A 21,110-nucleotide genomic window follows, 5' to 3' on the forward strand; every position below is an offset into this window, starting at 1 on the left:
AGTAAACCTTCCAATACATAGAAAATATAGAACATAAATACAGTAAATTGAAACAATTTATGTTGGAGCAGTACGTGTGAAATTACCTGTTACCAGCTTGTGGTACATACAAAAACATTACATATTACCCGATAACCAAATCCTTACTAAGGTGAATACTTATGAATTAAAGGAGACCACTCACCAAAAAGCATAGTATAACTCCGAAAGCTAGTAAGTTTTCTTTCTTTTGTATGTGCCTATTGACAACTTGGCACTTACGATTTAACCACTTTCTGCTGCCAACCTCTTCAATTGTATTTTTAGTGCATTAATGTCTTGCTCTGAGTTGCACCCAGTAGCAGTTTCATTTTAAGTTGATTGTATCTAGGTGATTTGGAAAGAATGAGGAGTGGGAATGAATGAGTGATGCTCATTGGTGTTTGTTGCACAGACAGGTCGTTGTCAGATAGTAGGAGAGCGTGTAGTGATTCTGAAGTAAAGGGTTTCAGGCTTGCTGCTTTATGAAGCTTGAGAAGTACCAGAGTAGTAGGATTTTATTTCATGATTTCTCATCAGAAAGCTAACTGAAGTTTCACTTTACTAAAGTCTGCAAAATAATTCTTCACTACCATAATAATCTTTTTTTGGGGTAAAATTCTCAGAATTTCCCCTTAAAGCTTGTGAAGCCAATCATTTGTGCCAATGTGTTTACATTTCCATATTTAGGATTGCATAAACCATGCTGTTGGAGTATGCTGAAAATTATTTTATGTTCTTTGGATATCTTAGATGCAAAGAAGAATTTTCATGTGGATACAAGTAATTTAATGTAGAAAGAAGGTGCATTATCTTGTGCAAAGTGCATTTGACATTTATTTTGTATTGTATTTTGTTCGCTTCAGTAAATCTCAGGTGTACAGTACAATAAAGCATTGTACATTAGATATAGGGCAAGTCATTACTTATAACTACACTAAAATTTGTACATAATTACAGTTGAATACCTGTTACATGTCCATGATACAAGTAAATTGTAACATTTACAGGATATTTTTCCAATAACAATTATAACTGAATTAAGTGCAATATAAACTCTTTCATATTGATTATGTTCTCATCTCATATAATTATTTCAAAGATAATTAAAGTATATTATGCCAGAAACTGGTAGCACTAGTTTTCAGAATACACATTTCTCAGGATGAGGAGGAAGCAGAAACAACACCCTCCCGGAATATATCCAAGTGTTGCCAGTTGGTATGAGGAGAATAGCTGATAATGTGCCCTTGTGTTTGACTGAGGCACACCACAAATAGATATTTTACAAACATCAGTGCAGAATATGTTGTGTGTCTTGTAGAAGGAACTTCACAGACTATAAGTTGAAGTAATTGTAATTTGGTGTATAAGAGTCTGTTTGTTGAGTAGAGTGTAGTGGAAGTGATAGCATACCCCCTTCCATCGAGATAAGTAGTAATGATGTTGACAAGCACATTGTAGCACTACCTTTCTTTTAAATATTATTAAAATAACTTTTGTATAACTAACTGGACAATACATACATTTCAACAAAATTTTTATACCTTATTTATAGAGAAAACTGAACTAAGTAAGATACCAAAATACTTGTTGATGACTGTAACAATACTATGGAAAGGATAGTTGCTACTCACTATATATCAGAGATCTGAGTCGCAGATAGGCACAACAAAAAGACTGTCAGAATTTGAGCTTTCGGCCAGCGAGGCCTTCGTTGAAGGTAGAAAATGCACTTGCTCGCTCGCTCTCTCTCTCTGTCTCTCTCTCTCTCTCTCTCTCTCTCTCTCTCTCTCTCTCTCTCTCTCTCTCTCACACACACACACACACACACACACACACACACTCTAGCAGTCTCTCTCTGTTGAGGCGGAAAGTTCGTTTCCGACAGTCTTTTTGTTATGCCTATCTGCGACTCAGCATCTCCACTGTGTGGTGAGTAACAACTATCCTTTTCGTAATAATGTTACATCCCATCCAGGATTTTCCATTGTTGAATTGTACTTAATGACTGGGTTTGTTTCAGCATTTCTAATGTTAGTGGTGAATTTCATAATCACCACTGCAACTCTGGCATTGGTGCATGAACGTGTACCTGATAGAGATAAATATGGACCGCTACCAGATATATTCCTGGATAACGTCAAGGCTGCAGATTGGGCCTTAGATGTGTCCGAAATCCTTATTATGATCTCTACAAACACTGCTTTCATAGTTCTTATCTTCCACAAACACAGGTATTTGATAAAGTTACTTTTCAAATATATTAGAACATTGCTTTTCACTAAGTTAAAGGCAGCAGTTGTATGTTGCACAATTTTATGTAATCTGAATTTAAATGGTTGACTTTGAACAATGTCAAGATATACATTGTCATCACACAAACAGTAACAAGAAAGCTTCTATCCTATTCATTCTCTTTGAGTGAAGCCCCTTGTTTAACTAACTCCTTTTCTGTTTAGTCTTTTTGATTTTAACTCCACTTATTACTCTGTATGTGTAATCTGTAACTGAATGAGGACATTTAGCAAATTATTACTTAAATTTGTTTCCTATCTGACTCGTATACCCTTTCCTTTCGCCTGTTTTCATCCTGTTGAAAGAATTTTAAAGTAATTTGAAAACAAAGATTCAAATATATTTTTAAATTTATGTTCATGTAAGCCCTCCATTTGTTCTAGTTTCACTAGTCAGTAAATAGTTATACATCTCATGTCACATTGGTTTTTTACTACCATTTTGAAGAGGCAGTGTTGTATTCCCAGTCTTAGTTACATCATTTGTTGTTAACTGATACTTTGTGTATAAAACGAAATAGTATTTATAACAGTGGAAAGTAAGTTGGTGGTGGTGTACACTATGGGGGCACATTGTGTAGTGCTATGTGCTGGTCCAGTTTTTGGAAATAAAACATTCCTTGATAGAAGTAGTACATCTGTTTTTCTTGCCACAGAAACTGTAACTGTAACACTTGTTTTGAAGGTATATCTGTAATAAGATGAAGTGATATGTGCTTTTAATGTAACATAAAACTTACAGGAAACCAAGCAGGTCAGGCGGCCTAGAGGTGTAGCCTACCACAGTAATTTCTTATGAAGATGTGTGTACCCTTTGGTAGAGGGGGGAAAAAAAATCAACTCAGTATCTTTGCAGAAAGAAACTGTACATATCTCAAGAGTACACAATCCAGGCATGTCAAAGACGGAAGAGATTTGAAATTTCAGAAATTGTGGTATTAGCACCATGGAATATAAAGGAATTAGGACAGAGTGAACAGGGAATTACAAACAGGAAAATGTAGATATAGCTGTTGTAATCGAAAGAAAAAGAAATTATGTAAAATGATCAAATGATTGTATAATCTACAGCAGTGTAAATCAAACAACGAGAGCATGATCTGTGATCTAGAGCAGGGTTTCCCAAACTGTGTGCCACGGGAACCAAATGAGTGTTCTGCGAAAACCTATTAATAACGTGGCATTTCTGTTTAGGCATTTTGACGATACTAATTTGTTTTTAAAAATTTATTATGATTTCCATGTTATTAGCTGTGATTTAAAATCGAAGTAATCATGGAACAAAACAATTTTTTCTGAATTTTTTTAAAAATTTTTTTTAACTGTCAACATAAACAAGGTTTACCATTAATTTACCAGCATTCTCAAAGTGTCCCATCAGAGAGAGAGTTTGGGAATGCCTGATCTAGAGTCACTGAATTTATCAGCAATAAATGAAAAATAAAATTTGGAGTTATAATTATGTGACTGAAAGAATACTTACAGTATGAAAGAAAACAAATAGTGCTAGACAATGAGAGTTGTATATGCTCCTGAAGAAGGGGAAAAGGAAGAAACTGAGTTTCTTTATGAAGATTTGGAACAGTAGACAAAAATAAATATGACCACTTGTTAATAAATGGAGCTCTGAATGCATGTGTTGGGAACATACCAATACCCGAAGTTGTAGGAACATATGGAGAGCACACAGACAATAAAATACTAGCCAAGAATTAGGATTTTGCAACATTTAATAGTATGAAAATTATAATCATATTCTTTGGGGGGAAAATTCGTAAATATACATTGAGTGCAAGAGGCCACCAGTCTCTTGTTGATTATTTGATAGTAAATAGAAAACCTGTTGGCTAGACAGTAAAACAAATATATTACACAACACCAAAGAAGCAGTATTTAAAGTATATCTTTCACGAGAAGACATTGGTCCTCTATACCAATGAATACATGCACAATATCTACAGAATGAAATCATCCAGAGGAATGGACAAACATAAAATGGGAAAATTTCAAGTCATGTTTTGACAGAGCAGCAATGGAGGCTGTAGAGGGAAAGAAGAAAGAAGACTTATTGTTGGACAGATTTGTTTTCAGTTATAGAAATGATGTGAATGGAAGTCAAGAGGTTACGGAATGGTTTACAAGCAAAGAGGAGTTGCTGCAGGAATAAATATCATAGACAAAGAGACTTTAATAAAGCACTGCCAAGAACTGTGAACTGAATATGACTAACAGAAGAAATAGTTATTTCAGAAGATGAAGGGCATTTGTGTATCAGGGAGACAGCATTACGCTATATGAGATACAGGAGGCCCTGGAACATGAAAAACAGGAAAGCTAAGGGCCTGATGGAATCAATGTAGAATTCATTAAATATCGAGGATTATTACAGCTGAGGCTTACGCCTCATAAATGAATGCTGGAAGATTAGAAATGGTACCTGACTCGTCGACGACAGCGGAGGTGATACTATTCTACAGAAGAGGAGGAAGCAGTGTCTGTGAGAACTATAGAGGAATAAGCATTCAAAACATTTCTTATAAACTCTATGCAAGAATTATTAACAGTAGAATGAAAAGGATGGCTGACGCCCTCCTGATGAAGAAACAAAATATGTTTAGAAAATGATCATTTTATAGTGACTGTTTCTGTTGCACAATAGTTAACTGAAAATGACAATAATACAACCTGGGACTCAAACTGAATTCATTTTACAATGTGAAGGGTATGTGTATTCTGACAGGTGTTGACATTAACAAAGAATTACTGATTAATGTTATGGTGAATTATAAACCAATATGAAAGGGAGATGTAGGACAATCAAGAAACAGACGGCTTCAGTGAAGACAGAACAGGCTGTGTAAGCCTGCTCCATGACATGAAGCTTAGTTGTGGTAATTTGAGTGCGCTGATAATATATTGCATCATTAAAGTACAATGTCTCAAAAAGTTTAATTCAGTTACCAAAATATTCTGCAGAAATTTCAAAAAAGATTTTTGATGTTGAAAGTTACTTTTAAAAGAGTTAATATCATTTTCTTCTGACTTGACTCTACAATTTTAAGTTGACAGGTTTTAAGCCTGGACCCTAATTGACACTGAATTTCATGTATCACACAAAATACAAGTAACTGCAACTGACATTTATTTATTTAATTTTTTCTTTAGTTCAACACCTGTGAGAGTGATGTAATGTCCCAAAACATGTTATAACATAAAATTTCCTTTATGAAAGGAAATCAGATGGAAGAATGTAAATAGCAATGTGCACAATAATAAAATGTTTAATTAATTTCAGTTAACAAGGGCAGTGCGCTCATAAGAAGGTGGGTGATGAGTTGATGAACAATGACAGAGCAGTGTACCATGTGATGGCCCAGCCAGTAGCTCCATTCTGCTGAGTCTGTGTGTAGCATGCTTATAGAACATTTAATGCTGATTTTCATATCAGTTTAGGTACAATGAAAGTACTTAGCTGTAGTGTTCGTGTTGGCTGACATAAAGTGTACACCCAATTATAACATCAAACATTGACAGCAGTAGTTTTCTGAGCATTGAAATTAATCTATGGAGAGTCAAAAGCAGGAACAGTGGCCCAATGTGGAGCTAACCACAACATTGACAGCAGGTTGGGCAATGGCTGGAGAGTGCAGCTCGGGACAGAGAGCGCACACAGTCTGTGCTGCGAAGTATGTGTGTCCTCCTCTGTGCAGAATGGTTTGCGCTACCACAACTGGCAATTACTGCCTGTTCACCAGAATGATTTGGGGAAACCATGTGAGGGGAAGTCATAAAGTTTTAATGAGCTGCTTGAAAAATTCATGGAACTAACCAGCTGAAAAATGCCCCTGTCAGAGCACAAAAAAGGCAAATATGCTCCTCTTTAAAAGACTGACTGGTAAGTGGGAAAGACTCTGATAGAAAAGTGGGGAATCAGCTGCCTTGTTCTGCTTTCCTCACCAACTATTTTGTCATACAAAACTTATTCATACTCTATATCCTTTACCCAATAATCCTTCACCATTATCTCGTTATAGTGAAACCTCCATACTTGGCATCTCCTTCTCACTCCCATTGTCTCTATGTCCCTCCCCCACTGTCTCCTTTTTCTGCCAAGTGCACTGCCTCCTATCTGTCTTTCCTGGTCAGTATCTTCCCTACTGTCACTGTCTTCATCCTTTTCTCTCATTCTTCCTTCCCAGTGCTGCTTAAACACTATCTGTCCCACTGCCATTGTCTTTGTCTCATTCTTTTCTTTCTTCCATTGCCATTGTTTCCTACTTTTCACTTACAGTCTACTGTCTTCCCCTTCAACCAACATTGTCTCCTTTCCACACATGTGTTCGGGGGGGGGGGGGGGTGATTTGCTCAGGATTGTTTTGATCCCTAAACTGGGAAACTTTTAATACATGGGTGTTGGGGATGGGAGAAAGTGGAAAAATGTTCTTGTTTTAAATTTCTTCAGTCTGGGGTAGGGGTTCAACCCCCCCCCCTCCCCCCCCCACCCCACCCTATGTATGGTCTCTCTCTTGCTCCCACTGTTACTATCAGCATCTCCTTTACTGCCACTGTTCACTCTCTATTTTGCTGCCACTCTCTCACACTGAATGTCACTATCTTCTCTCTCTTTGGTTCACACTGCTGTTGTCTTAGTCTTCCTCTCTTTATTTTTCACTGTCATTTTCTCCATCCCACTATTATTGTCTCCTCTCTTTTTTCTCTTTCACTGGCACTGTCTCCTGCACCAGCACTGTTTGTCTGCTACTCACATGTTTGCATGACAAATTTTTTGTTGTGGAAGGCAGAATGAGGATTAAAGAAGCTGATTCCCTACTTTTCTGTTAGTCTTTCAAAGAGGAGGATGTTCCCTTTTTTGTGCCCTGGCAGTTCTTTCAGCTAGTTTCCTTCTTTGCCCTATTACCACAGCATGTGCTGCTTATATAAAATTTATTTTGTAAGTCAGTAAAGTTTTGATGGTTTATTTATACCTTGACACATTTACATACTTTGACACACATAAACAACAAAAACGTTCACATAATATAGGTCAGCACAATGTCGTCTCCCATCCAATGCAAGTTCATTTTACACTAATTTACATGAAAATGCACAACATTTTTAGACTGCACCTATAGTGTACCAAAGAATGCATTGTTTGGTTTGCAAGCACAAAGAATTTTGTATGACAGAATTATTTTTTGTAAGGTGCTCATGCTGCTAGGTGGCACCATCAAATAATTGTTAGGTCAAGACAGCACATTATCCAGAGACGGCATGTCTTAAAAAGTTTTATTGGTGAAAAAGTCAACTAAAAACATAGTTTGGTGACCTCAGAATCCTTGCCATGTGATTACTATGCCAGTTCAAAGTACATTTATGCCTCAGACTAGATATTACCTGGATTAGTACGTTAACTTTGAACTCTGTATCTCGGTTACAAATAATGATAATGAAAAAAGTTTCAAGGTGTTCCCTAAGAACACCATTTTAAAAACATACAGTACGGTTTCAGCAATTTACCGCGAATATAAATTTAGAAGTGGGCATCCCCATGATTGATACTTTTGGTACCCAAAAATCATGGTTTTTCGGGATTTTATCAGGAACTGCTCATGAACAAATGTTGCTTTTATAAGCTGCCGAAGGCCCGTCCCAGACCACAACTAACGCAAGATAAGCAACCAATTTGCTCAGTTTGCATGGGCTGACCCTGTACGTTTGGATACCTACAGTTTGCCTGTTCTTCAGATATGTTTGCAAATGGTCGCTGGGTCAAAGGCTATCCAAAACACATGGCACCTTATCTCTGTGATCAATAGAACCCCAGATAAACACCCTTGAAAAACTGTATTTAGAGTGCAGGTTTTTGGAAGAATTGACTTTTTGTTTGTTGGTAGGTGCATATCGGTACTGCTGTTAAACTTGGAAATCCTTCCACCACAGTTCTGTATCAAGCTACAAGAGGAGCCATGCTGTCTTGTTTTGGCTGCTCTGGCAGTGTATTCTTTTGTGTGGAGATTTCAGTGTATACCAGTACTATAGACATGTACCTGCCAACAAAAAAAAAGGAGACCTTTTTTCTGAAGTTGGAACTACACTCCTGGAAATGGAGAAAAGAACACATTGGCACCGGTGTGTCAGACCCAACATACTTGCTCCGGACGATGCGAGAGGGCTGTACAAGCAATGATCACACGCACGGCACAGCGGACACACCAGGACCCGCGGTGTTGGCCGTCGAATGGCGCTAGCTGCGCAGCATTTGTGCACCGCCGCCGTCAGTGTCAGCCAGTTTGCCGTGGCATACGGAGCTCCATCGCAGTCTTTAACACTGGTAGCATGCCGCGACAGCGTGGACGTGAACCGTATGTGCAGTTGACGGACTTTGAGCGAGGGCGTATAGTGGGCATGCGGGAGGCCGGGTGGACGTACCGCCGAATTGCTCAACACGTGGGGCGTGAGGTCTCCACAGTACATCGATGTTGTCGCCAGTGGTCGGCGGAAGGTGCACGTGCCCGTCGACATGGGACCGGACCGCAGCGACGCACGGATGCACGCCAAGACCGTAGGATCCTACGCAGTGCCGTAGGGGACCGCACCGCCACTTCCCAGCAAATTAGGGACACTGTTGCTCCTGGGGTATCGGCGAGGACCATTCGCAACCGTCTCCATGAAGCTGGGCTACGGTCCCGCACACCGTTAGGCCGTCTTCCGCTCACGCCCCAACATCGTGCAGCCCGCCTCCAGTGGTGTCGCGACAGGCGTGAATGGAGGGACGAATGGAGACGTGTCGTCTTCAGCGATGAGAGTCGCTTCTGCCTTGGTGCCAATGATGGTCGTATGCGTGTTTGGCGCCGTGCAGGTGAGCGCCACAATCAGGACTGCATACGACCGAGGCACACAGGGCCAACACCCGGCATCATGGTGTGGGGAGCGATCTCCTACACTGGCCGTACACCACTGGTGATCGTCGAGGGGACACTGAATAGTGCACGGTACATCCAAACCGTCATCGAACCCATCGTTCTACCATTCCTAGACCGGCAAGGGAACTTGCTGTTCCAACAGGACAATGCACGTCCGCATGTATCCCGTGCCACCCAACGTGCTCTAGAAGGTGTAAGTCAACTACCCTGGCCAGCAAGATCTCCGGATCTGTCCCCCATTGAGCATGTTTGGGACTGGATGAAGCGTCGTCTCACGCGGTCTGCACGTCCAGCATGAACGCTGGTCCAACTGAGGTGCCAGGTGGAAATGGCATGGCAAGCCGTTCCACAGGACTACATCCAGCATCTCTACGATCGTCTCCATGGGAGAATAGCAGCCTGCATTGCTGCGAAAGGTGGATATACACTGTACTAGTGCCGACATTGTGCATGCTCTGTTGCCTGTGTCTGTGTGCCTGTGGTTCTGTCAGTGTGATCATGTGATGTATCTGACCCCAGGAATGTGTCAATAAAGTTTCCCCTTCCTGGGACAATGAATTCACGGTGTTCTTATTTCAATTTCCAGGAGTGTATTATTATCCCTTGTAGATAAAGAAATCTCGTTGGCTGGAATGGGTAAACAAGCCTTGCAAAGTTTTTGAACTTCCCAGCATATTTTAAACACACACAATTCTATCACCAAGATCAAATTAACAGTATTGTTTGCTGTTTCATTTGACTTGGTGAATTAAATTCCCATAACACGTTAAGTGGGCACACAGTGTTCTGGGAAGGAATAAAAGCAGATTGTCTAGAGAGAAGCTTTCAACCTAGGGTTTCAAATCTGCTGTTTGTCATAAACAGTCTACATAAGTATAAGGAAATGTGTATTGTAAATACACTGCGAGGCGACTAGTGCTCCTAGAAAGACGTCAGATTATGATCTGATGACTGGATATGGCACCAGGTAGATAGATGTACTGATTATGGTTTCAACGTCATTTGCCAACAGATAGCACAGTGGCATAGCTACTAGAGAGCCCTTTGTGTGTCCCCTTTAATACGAAATGCTCACAGCTGGAAGGCTCAGTTTCATGCAGATGTGTGAAGTAAGCAGGCAACCATGCCACGGAGATGCACTCGTGCTTTATACAGCCAAATGAGCCATTTTGAAAGAGGTAAAATTGTGGCCTTCAAGTGGCTAGATTGTCCTTTTGGAGAATTGCCACACAAGTTGGACATGCTGCGTCAGTCGTGTGACAATGATTAGTGGTCAAGTGAACATTCTCACACCGGAAGATAAGTTTCTGGATGTCCACACAGCACAGTTGCCCACCTGGATTGTCGTATTGCAAGGGCAGTAGTGGCAGATCGTACAGCTACACGGTACAGATAATAGTGCTTCTGAGCCCAACATGTCAACACGAACTGTTGCAAACCGGTCATTAGCAGTGGTACTCTACTAATGCCACAGCATCAGTGTGCATGCTTCGCCGGGTATCGTCACAGGATCGCTTGTGAGGCAGTATGGCATGCCATGGTGTTATGCGGTGAAACCAGATCCTGCGTGCATGCTAGTGACAGTCATTTGTGGGTATGTCATAGGCCTGGTGAGCACTGTGTTGTAGAGTACATTCGTCCAGGACACACTGGCCCCACCCCAGGCCTTATTGTCTGGGGAGCGATAAGCTGCACCTCTCGTTCACCTTTGGTTTTTCTGTTGGGGATGTTAACCAGCACTTGGTACGTGTAGAATGTTCTTAGACCAGTTCTTTTGCCATTTTGCAACAGGAAAGTGATATGTTGTTTCAACATGATAATGTTTCGCCCCACACTGCCTGTGAAACTCAGTATGCTCTGCAAGACGTGCAGCAACTACCCTGGACAGCATGATCTCTGAACATATTGCCAGTTGAGCACATTTGGAATATGATGGGATGAGAAGTGGCTCACGAAACTAGCCAACCAACAACTCTTAGGTATAGCAGGCATATACAGTATACGCCATCTTTACAATTGATTGGCAATAGGGAAGAGTCCTCGTATGAGGACAGTAAGAACAAAAGCTACTACGTCTTACATAGAGCATTTTTTAGTAGTATAAAGAATACATGAGAGAGAGTATAATATTTTGAATTTTATTTTGTGTAATGAAATTGTTTCACGCACGCAGGGCACACAGCATTGAAGTATAATTCATTGGGTACAGAATGCGGGTGTTCTTCATTGCAATCTCTGCTCTCCCTAGCAGACCCATATTATTTCTTTTGTTCACTCATCTTATTGAGTATCTAGGCATTTACTAGCCACATTTAGCATGTGGTAGGAAATCCTCATGAACCACATAATGTTTCTAGTGTCATTTCTGCACAGAGCAACCAGAGAATCCATCAGGTGAACCCCTCTCATTTGCTCATAATCTCTAAAATTCTTTTCCTTTTGACTAAAATGGGTGGCTATACTTTCAGGTTCTCTTTCAACGTATGATAAATACAGTAGTTAACAAGGAAGTTGTCAATCCATCTTGTCACAGTAACGACCTCTTAGAATTTCAGTCTCAGTGCTGTTTGTTATAATTGTTACATTGTTATCAATATTATTGACAGTATCACTTGGAGGACATATCACAAGTATCAGTGAGGGGGAGGGGGTCTGCTTCAAGTGATGAGCCATTGTCAGTCATCATCCAAACCAACTCATTGTTTGACTTGGCCTCCAAAATTTGTATAATTTTTGCGTCACTTATAACGTGGATTTACTTTTTTCTTCATTTGTATGAATTATACCATCCTGAATAATTTTTGGTTGATGAATGTGGCCTTTCTAAAGGAATGATATAGCTTCGCTTACTTCTGAGAAATAACTCTGCAAATATTATTCGTTATGTGTGCGTATTTGAAATTAATTGTCTGAGGTTTGGCGAAAACTACTAGCTGCATTTAGTGTATATCAGAAATCACTACTAGACACAGTACTACATATGATAAAATACAGTATTATAAAGGCATAAAGGGGAAGTAAATCAAAATTCTGTATGAACTGAAGCCACTAATGGAAAGTCCTCATATGAGAACACAAGAGATTATTACGAAAATCAATACTTACACGATTCAGATATCTGCAACCTATATCATATGATCTATAATAAGTAACAAAAATGCATTACAACACATACCTATGCAGAGATAGCAATAGTGTTCTCGCTGATCTATGTTAAACTTTCATGACAGAGCTTCATGGCTACACCAAGGATAGAATGACTAAACTAAGCTTCCCATACGCCAACCACTTACACTGCCATCTTGCGGGTATTCTTTGCTCATGTAAGTTACCTGCACTTTGTCACCTCAGACTTCAAAGATGAGAGAGATGCTGCCAAAATGTAATTTTAACTAGTTTGTGCCTAGAAAATTCCTGGGAATCAATGTATATAAATATGAGATACAAATAAAATAATCACGGAAAAGTGTGGAATAATTATTTAGGTTTCTTGTGAAAGTTAATGAATGAAGAGCAAATGTGTTTGTAAGAGCATGTTACTCTGCTGTCATTGTCTCAATGTACAACATAGTAAATATTGTATGAATATGTGATAATGCAGCTTTGTTGTTCATTATAGGTATATCGTGATGCGGCGTGTCTTCATGATCCTTTCCTTGTTGTACCTGCTGCGTTCCATCACGATGTTTGTGACAGTCCTTCCTGTAGCCAGCACAACATATTACTGTTCACCTAAAGCCAATGCTACAAATGGGTACATAGTGGCTCAGAGGGTGTGGCAGTTGATATCTGGTTTTGGGCTTTCCATTAATGGAAAGCACACTTATTGTGGTGACTACATTTACAGTGGGCACACTGTCATTCTTACCATGAGTTACCTCATTATTGCAGAATGTAAGTAAAAACTTTCTTATGTTGATTATAGCTAGATGTGAAAAGGCTTGTCCCAGAAGTTTATTTCCAGTTTACTGTGCAGTGGAATCTTCTTACACCTTAATCAGCATCTTTTGTGCAAAAAATGTTGATGCAAAAGCTATAGAATCCAGAACTGGGAATAAACTTGTGGAAATGTGCTGTGCTTTGCGCAGGAAACTTGTCTGATCCAGTAATTTTGTTCTTTTCAACCAATTTTCCTGCACCTGCAGACTTTCAGTGTAATATACAGGGTGTGGTAGATAAGTAATGAGACTCAGTCTAGAAAAACAAATTTATTGATCCAATTTGTACAAAACGTTAATATTCTTCAAAGTACTCACCTTGGGCGTCGACACAACGTTGCCAGCGCGTTTTCCAAGCTTCATAGGCCCCACTGTAGTCCGTTTGAGTTATCCCAGTTAGTGCCTTCGTGACAGCACGTTGGATGTTCGGAATATCGTCGAAACGATGACCCTTCAGGCATCTTTTGACCTTCGGAAATAGGAAGAAATCAGGAGGACTCAAGTCAGGGCTGTATGGTGGCTGTGGCAAAACTTCAACTCCAATTCGGGTCAAGTAGGAGGTCACGAGGAACGCTGTGTGCGCCGGAGCGTAGTCGTGGTGGAGATGCCAGCGTTGAGCAAGGTCCTGTCGCTTCCGTTTGACGGCTCTGTGCAGTCGCTGAAGGACTTCTTTGTAGAATTCGGCATTGACAGTCTTCCCCTGAGGGACAAACTCTTTGTGAATTAACCCCCGCTTGTCAAAAAACACAATCAGCATTGTCTTGATGCGGGAATTTGACATTCTTGCTTTCTTCGGCCGCGGGGATGCCGGTGTGTGCCACTCCGAGCTCTGGGCTTTCGTCTCCGGGTCGTACTGGAATGTCCACGATTCGTCGCCTGTTACTACGTTGTCTAAAAAGTGTGGATTATTTTCCAAATCATTCAACATCTCACGGCAAACGTCCACTCGTTGTTGCTTTTGTTCGGCGGTGAGCACTCGGGGAACCAATTTTGCGCAAACTTTCCTAATCATCAAATCTTGCGTAACAATTTGGTGAACCGTAAATTTATTCACGGAGACCTCATCGGCGATCATTTTGAGACTTAAACGACGGTCGGAGTCCAGGAGTTCTTTCACTTTGGCCACCGTTTCATCCACACGACTCGTTGAAGGGCGTCCAGATCGTTCCATGTCTTCAACGGATTCCCTCCCGTTTTTAAATTCATTAAACCACCGGAACACTTGAGCTCTTGATAGGGAGTCTTCTTTGTAGGCCTCCGTAATCATAGCAAAAGTTTCCGAAGCAGTTTTGCCCAAGCGAAAGCAAAATTTGATTGCATACCGCTGTTCTATCGAGCGATCCATCTTCAGCGTTTTCACAAGTGTCACGGGCACACAAACAACGTAATACGCGAAGCTCGACCCTCACTGTACCAGAGCTCCGACGCGACTGCGAACCGGTTCTATTGTTAGCTCAGATCCCCCAGCACGTGACATACAGGTGGAGACCGCCCTGCGAGCGACTGGGGCGCCGCGCGGCGGCCAGTCTCATTACTTATCTACCACACCCTGTATGATGATTAAAATAACACAGATAGTGGCACATAGATCTTCATTACTATGTTGCTCAGTAAGGAAAATTCGTGTACTATATGAAGTTGTCATTTTTCAGATTCACCAAAGCGCTGCTTCCCCGTTCATTGGATTTCGTGGATTGTTTCTGTCGTTGGGGTTATTATGGTGCTTGTTGCTCATGGGCATTATGCTGTTGATGTTATTATAGCGTACTATGTTACTACAACTTTGTTCTGGATGTATCACACTTTGGCAAACAATGCTAATTTGAAGGTGAGTATAATCTAAAGCTAATGCCTAAAATAAATGTCAAGCTGTGCTACATTTTGATTTAAAAACTTTTATTGACTTACCGTGATTAGGGAGCAAATAATGAAATTAACCACACTAGATGATGCACAAATGTTCTGTTAGTTTTCACTCAACTGCATATTGTAGTTATTTCTTGTGTTAACAATGAAATAAGAAAAAGATAATCACTCCCTGTAGGGCAGAGCTTGTGCAATTTGCTGAGCTCTGTATGCCTGTTTATTGAGTGAGGGGGTTATCTTTTCATTCCTTGTAAATAATTATTGTATGTGTTTAATACATACTGTAAAAGTACATACAATATATGTAATGTTTCAGCAAAATGGACCAAACAATTTCCTTGCAAGGTTGTGGTGGTTCCCAGTGTTCCGGTATTTCGAAAAGAATGTCGGAGGACCAGTTCCGCGGCAATATGAGTGGCCCCTGCCTTGGCCAAGATGGTGCCATGGCAAGCACCCCAACAGGAACAGTTAGTGATTACTACAAAACTGTTTTGTATACCAGTGTGCTTGCATTGTTTCATCATGCACAATTCAGGGAACAGTGTAAATTTGGTGAAATATTTATTTCAACTCAACGGCTGGAATACTTTAAAAACGTTTTATATGTGAGAGAGTGACTTTTTAAGTGAAAGACTGAAAACGCAAAGGGAAATATATAAACATGAGCGACAAGGATTCTAGGAACATTAGTATTATTCGGCAGTAACTGGCTCTTGTGTACTGTTCCTGTATATTTTGCGTGTGCCGCCGTGTTCCTATTTTGTAATAATTTATTGAAATAAAAAAAGAAAAAAAAAACTGTTAAATGCAGATACATGAGGGGGTAAAGAGAGTCTGTGTTCATGTTTGTTACATCGAAACTTGGAGGGGGGAAACTGCTACTACAAAAATAGTGTGTGTGTGTGTGTGTGTGTGTGTGTGTGTGTGTGTGTGTGTGTGTGTGTCAGGGGAACTGTAGTGTTCGTGTCTGTGGCGCAAAAAGAGTTGTGCTACTTTGTTGTTGTGATAGCAGATATTTATTTTATGCTCTACCAGGGAGATGGAAGGGATACTGTCTGTATTTGTTCAATTTATTATACATATTGCCTTAATAATCAGTTTCATCTTTTGTAAATTTTATGTACACCAATACTGAGAGCAGCACACAAACTTATGAGCATCAAGAGGGGGAATATAACAGTGTACAAATCAGTTTTAATTTATTACATCTAGTACACTTCCTGCACTGCGATATTTTGTGACCTTCAATGTCGTGGAACTTTATATTTCTTTCTTTTTTTTTTAGTGTTTTTGCAGCTCAGTTATCCAACAAATGTATATTTTTGAGAAATTGTATTTTCAGTCTTAATATAGTGTGACCACGAGTAAATGTTCGGCAAAAACTATTGCACAACCAAAAGTATTATCATTAAATAAGATAACTATGATAGTTGCACTTTTATTTCAAACAAAACTCAAGAGTGTACTCCATGTAATGGAATTTGTATTGTGTGTGTTTTGGATAAAGGAAATAACTTCCTTTTCATTGTAAGAAGCTACTGATACATACATTTTTGTAACTGTGCCAATTATTCTGCAGTGGTAAATGTTTGCAATTAAGAAAACAAATATATTCCAATAAAATAATGAGAGTGATTGCTTTGACTTACATAGTGGAATATTTAAGATAAAAACATACATAACATATTTCAGACAGGATGTGATGAAGATTCAGTCAGTAATTTTTGCCCATTTGGAGTACATTCTCGCTGCCATTATCTGAATGATTAAACTTCAGTTTCACTTCTCTGGCTGTTCGCTCTGAGTTTTGTCCATTGGCTATGTTATGTATGTGAATAGCTTTTTAAATGTTTTACATTGGACAAGGACTGAATTTATGGTTTGAAGGAGAAAAATGGCTTTTATTTTAGACTGCAGCTGATTTTTCTCTCATCACATCAGCTTTGCGTTTGTATCGGCATTTCATAGCTGTCTTATAAAATTATCAAAGTTTATTGCCAAATGGTTCTAAATGTCTAACATGTTTGTGTGTGTCTCAAGATGGTGTTGCAACATGTGGTGATAATAAGTCTACACATAGCTTGGTTGAACTCTCCTGTCTATGTGCACAGTGCTGACATAATCACTGTTGTAATGGAGTATCAGTGATTCTCCTTAAACTTTATTTTATCTTTAAGAAATTTCTTCCAAAGAATAATCTGAAATTCGAGTTCTTGAACTTATTAAAGGGCAGTTTATCCCTTTGATTAGTATATTTCTGTAGAAATTTGCTATTTTTTTATAAATCCCAAACTAGTCTAGAATTTTTCATTATGTGGAACTCCACGTCTGTATATTATTGGACTGGAGAGGAAAAGCTTCCATCAGTTTCTTTTAAGTGTGTCTGTGTGTACTGATTTACTTCTATTGCAAAACAGAAAGAAGCTATAATAATATGCGAGATGTAACATCCACACTTCGATTTTTTGTAGTGCAATTGATCCTTGGAACATCACCGAAGTCGTACTCCCTTCTAGCAGCGTATGAAAACGGTTAAAAATGCAGAAGAGAGGGAGTAAACTCATTTTCAGTTGGAGTTTTCTGAGAATTACTCTCTTAAACTTATTATGGCTTCTACGTGTTTTAGGCACAAATAATACTTAAAAGTAACAGGTGGCAGTTATTTCTCCAAGTCTAGACTAGAATAATTATGTGTGCCTTGCAAATACTGTCCAAACAGAAATAAAAACCTTTTTCTGACTATCATTTCTGATATTTTTTGGAACATGAATAAACAGTTATAAAATTTTTTACTGGCAGATGTTTGTATCTAAAGTATTGTTTCTTCCTGATCTTGTGTAGAGACATACCTCTTATTTTCCTAAACATAGTGTAAAACAAATCTATTATTAAGGAAATATTTTTACAAGAGTTAAATTGAAGAGCTTTTATTTTAAAGCAGTGTTGTCATAGTTAAAGGATTTATGCAGTTTCCGTATCATTTCAAAATAAATAAATATATATATTCTTTATCGGTAAGCCAGCTCTTGGTTAGAAATATTAACTGCTGGCTAAATATATGTGCTGGTGTTGACTTTTATTAAGATTATTTACCAATTACCAACCTTGTATTAGGTGTAAATTTAATAAAAATGTACACATTCCAGTTGAAAATGATTTCGAACTGTAATGCAACCCAATTACAACCCTTCACACACATTTATTTAAATTGACATTTTTTTTCTGCATTTGCCCTATTGTGCTTTGTTCTGAAATTAGCATTTTACCAATCTTTGGAGCAGGTAAGTAATTTATGTATAGCAGCAAAATAAGTTTATTTAATTAAAACACCCATCTTAAATGTACTTGGGACAGAGTGAAAAGAAAAAAAGGTAGAAAAACCAAATTGTTAACTGGATTAAGAAAAGGTATTTGAATATCATTGTCAGTTATGAGGTGATATAAGTGAATACACACTCCTTAATTTCTTGCCTAGAATAAGAAGGTAGTTCAAACAACAAACATTTTATTGACCAGCTCACTGGTCAGTGTTGTTGGTCACTAAACACTGCATTGTTAGCTTTGATTGGTGGTGACATAATGGAATTTTATGCATTAGTTGGGTCTACAATGAGGCCACACGAAAACCTAGAAACTGATAAGCGAGGTGCTAAAGTGGCTAGTGCCAGGCAGTGAAGCACATCAATTTTTTTTTAACTAAGTGATGCATCCAGGAAGTAATTTTGTCCCTCCTTAAAATGGTTGTAACTAGTTTCAAATAACATTAATTTGAAAGCAATTAGTTTTAGAAATTTTCATAGCCCATGAGACCACATTCACTTCTTAAATTATTTTTTTTTACACACACTTAAATGTGCATGCAAATTGTGATGATTGACACACACACACACACACACACACACACACACACACACACACACACACACACACACACACACACGCCTCCCAACACTGTACCCGGCAATCTTGTCGTGGCTCCATTTAGTCCTTGCATGCCCTGCCAGACTGCCCCCCCCCAAAATGAAACATATTTCTTATTTCTGTAACAATAGTTGGTATTTTGATTCGGCACTGCCAACTGACGCAAGCAATACTTACTTACTTCTCAAAGTCAAGTACTAATGTTTTATGGGACGCATAACAAAGCACACTTTCGTGAACAACAAAGAACATGCATTGTCTGGACACAATATCACGTTGGTACCTTTAACTTAAGATTTGTACATTTGACAATTATAAAACACATTCTGTTGATCATGCATTTTGTTATGATCAATTACGAAAGTAACCAATTGTGCATCTTCAAAATACAGTGAATCTAGTAGATGAACATCTTGAGCCTATTACCCACAACCACTCTTCTATATATAAAAGATACCGACTGTTTTCTCTAGTGACACTCTACAGTTCCTGTTCCTTTACGACACAGTGTCCTGCTTGTCACTATTTTGACCTTTACTAATGTCCCTAATGCCCATGGCCTTACCGCTATTGAATGCTACCTTTCCCAACACCTGACAAACTCCAAACCAATCACCTCCTTCCTAGTCGCCATGACTTTCACCCACAATTATTCTCCTTTGAAGGCATCACCTACAAACGAATCCGGGATACGGCTAAGGACACTATCCTATGCCAACCTATTCATAAGTCATTTAGAGGAATTCTTAAATGCCAAGAATCCCAAACCCCTCACCTGGTTCAGATTGACTGATGACATCTTTGTGATCTGCATCGAGGGTGAGGACACCCTACCAAAATTCCTTCAGAACCTCACCACAACCTCCCCCATTTGCTTCACCTGGTCCTACTCAACCCATCAAGCCACTTTCCTTCACAGTGACTTCCACCACAAAGATGGCTACATCATTCTCTCTGTTTATATCAAACTTCCCAATCACCAGCAATACCTCCACTTTGACAGCTGCCATCCATTCATACCAAGAAGACCCTTCCATACAGCCCTAGCCACCTATGGCCATTGTAATCTGTAGTGAGGAGCAGTCCCCCTCAAAATATACCAAAGGTCTCACTGAAGCCTTTACAGAATTGCAATTACCTTTCCAATCTCGCCTTATATTTCCAGTCACTCAACACCTCTCAAAGCCTCACCGTTCCAGCCACAGAGGAGCATTTCCCTCGTGACTCAGTACCACTCACAACTGGAGTAACTGAATTACATTCTCTGTCTGGGTTTTGACTACCTCTCGGCGTGTCCTGAAATGAATGTCCTACCCACCATCCTTCCCACAATGGTATTCCATGCCTATTGCACTTACTCAGTATCCTCATCCATTCCTAGACAACCCCTGCTCCCAATCCCTTCCCTCATGGCTCATGTCCCTGTAATAGAACTAGATACAAGACCTCCCAAGATACATCCTCGCACCACCGCCTACTCCAGTCCTGCCACAAACATTACCTATCCCATCAAAGGCAGGACTACCTGTGAAACCAGTCATGTGATCTACAAGCAAAGCTGCAACCACCGCTGTGCTGCAGTCTACGTGGGCAAGACAACCAACAAGTGCCTGTCCGTATGAATGGCCACTGACAAACTGTGGCCAAGAAACAACTGGAGCTCATGTTGCTGAGCACGCTGCCCAGTGTCCTTTATTTCAATGGCTACTTCACAGCCTATGCCATTTGGATCCTTCCCACGATCAACAGCTTTCTCTGAATTGTACAGGTGGGAACTCCCTGCATATATCCTACATTCCTGTAACCCTCTGGGCCTCAACCTTCATTAGTCATTGCTCTTGTCCAGCTAGCCCCTTACCTGTTCCCATTCCAGCACTACACAGCCCTCATTCCTCCAATGCACCATGTCTTTTTAGTTCTCTCCTTTTCCGCTATCCCTGCCCACCATCTAACCTAAATGCACCTAGCTGCCCTACTCCCCCCCCCCCCCCCCCCCCCCCGTCCCTGCAGGCTCCCAGCAGCACTTTCATCATGCTCCACCCCTACCTACCCTGCTATCCCTCCTTCTCCCTGCCCCAGCCCCCTTCTTACCCCTAACATTGCCTCTTGCATAATGTGCTACTGCTCAGTCAGGCTCTGGCTGCCAG

General features: G+C 39.9%; 1 protein-coding gene across 4 annotated transcripts in view; it reads left to right on the forward strand.

The window, feature by feature from the left end:
* The window catches only part of LOC126236048 (phosphatidylcholine:ceramide cholinephosphotransferase 2-like), a 321,725-nt gene extending 303,586 nt beyond the window's left edge, over positions 1–18,139 (forward strand). For 2 of the 4 annotated variants that reach the window (XM_049945086.1, XM_049945088.1), the window contains exons 4-7: positions 2,045–2,255; positions 12,858–13,132; positions 14,829–15,004; positions 15,359–18,138. In XM_049945086.1, the coding sequence (XP_049801043.1) occupies positions 2,045–2,255; positions 12,858–13,132; positions 14,829–15,004; positions 15,359–15,514 (818 nt within the window). In that variant the 3' untranslated portion in view covers positions 15,515–18,138. Of the gene's footprint in view, positions 1–2,044; positions 2,256–12,857; positions 13,133–14,828; positions 15,005–15,358 lie in introns of all 4 variants that reach the window. The other 2 variants (XM_049945085.1, XM_049945084.1) reach the window with 1 other exon arrangement.
* Positions 18,140–21,110: the final 2,971 nt, after the last annotated feature.

Source organism: Schistocerca nitens, chromosome 2 (genome assembly GCF_023898315.1).
Source record: "Schistocerca nitens isolate TAMUIC-IGC-003100 chromosome 2, iqSchNite1.1, whole genome shotgun sequence".
Classification (NCBI taxonomy): Eukaryota; Metazoa; Arthropoda; class Insecta; order Orthoptera; family Acrididae; genus Schistocerca; species Schistocerca nitens.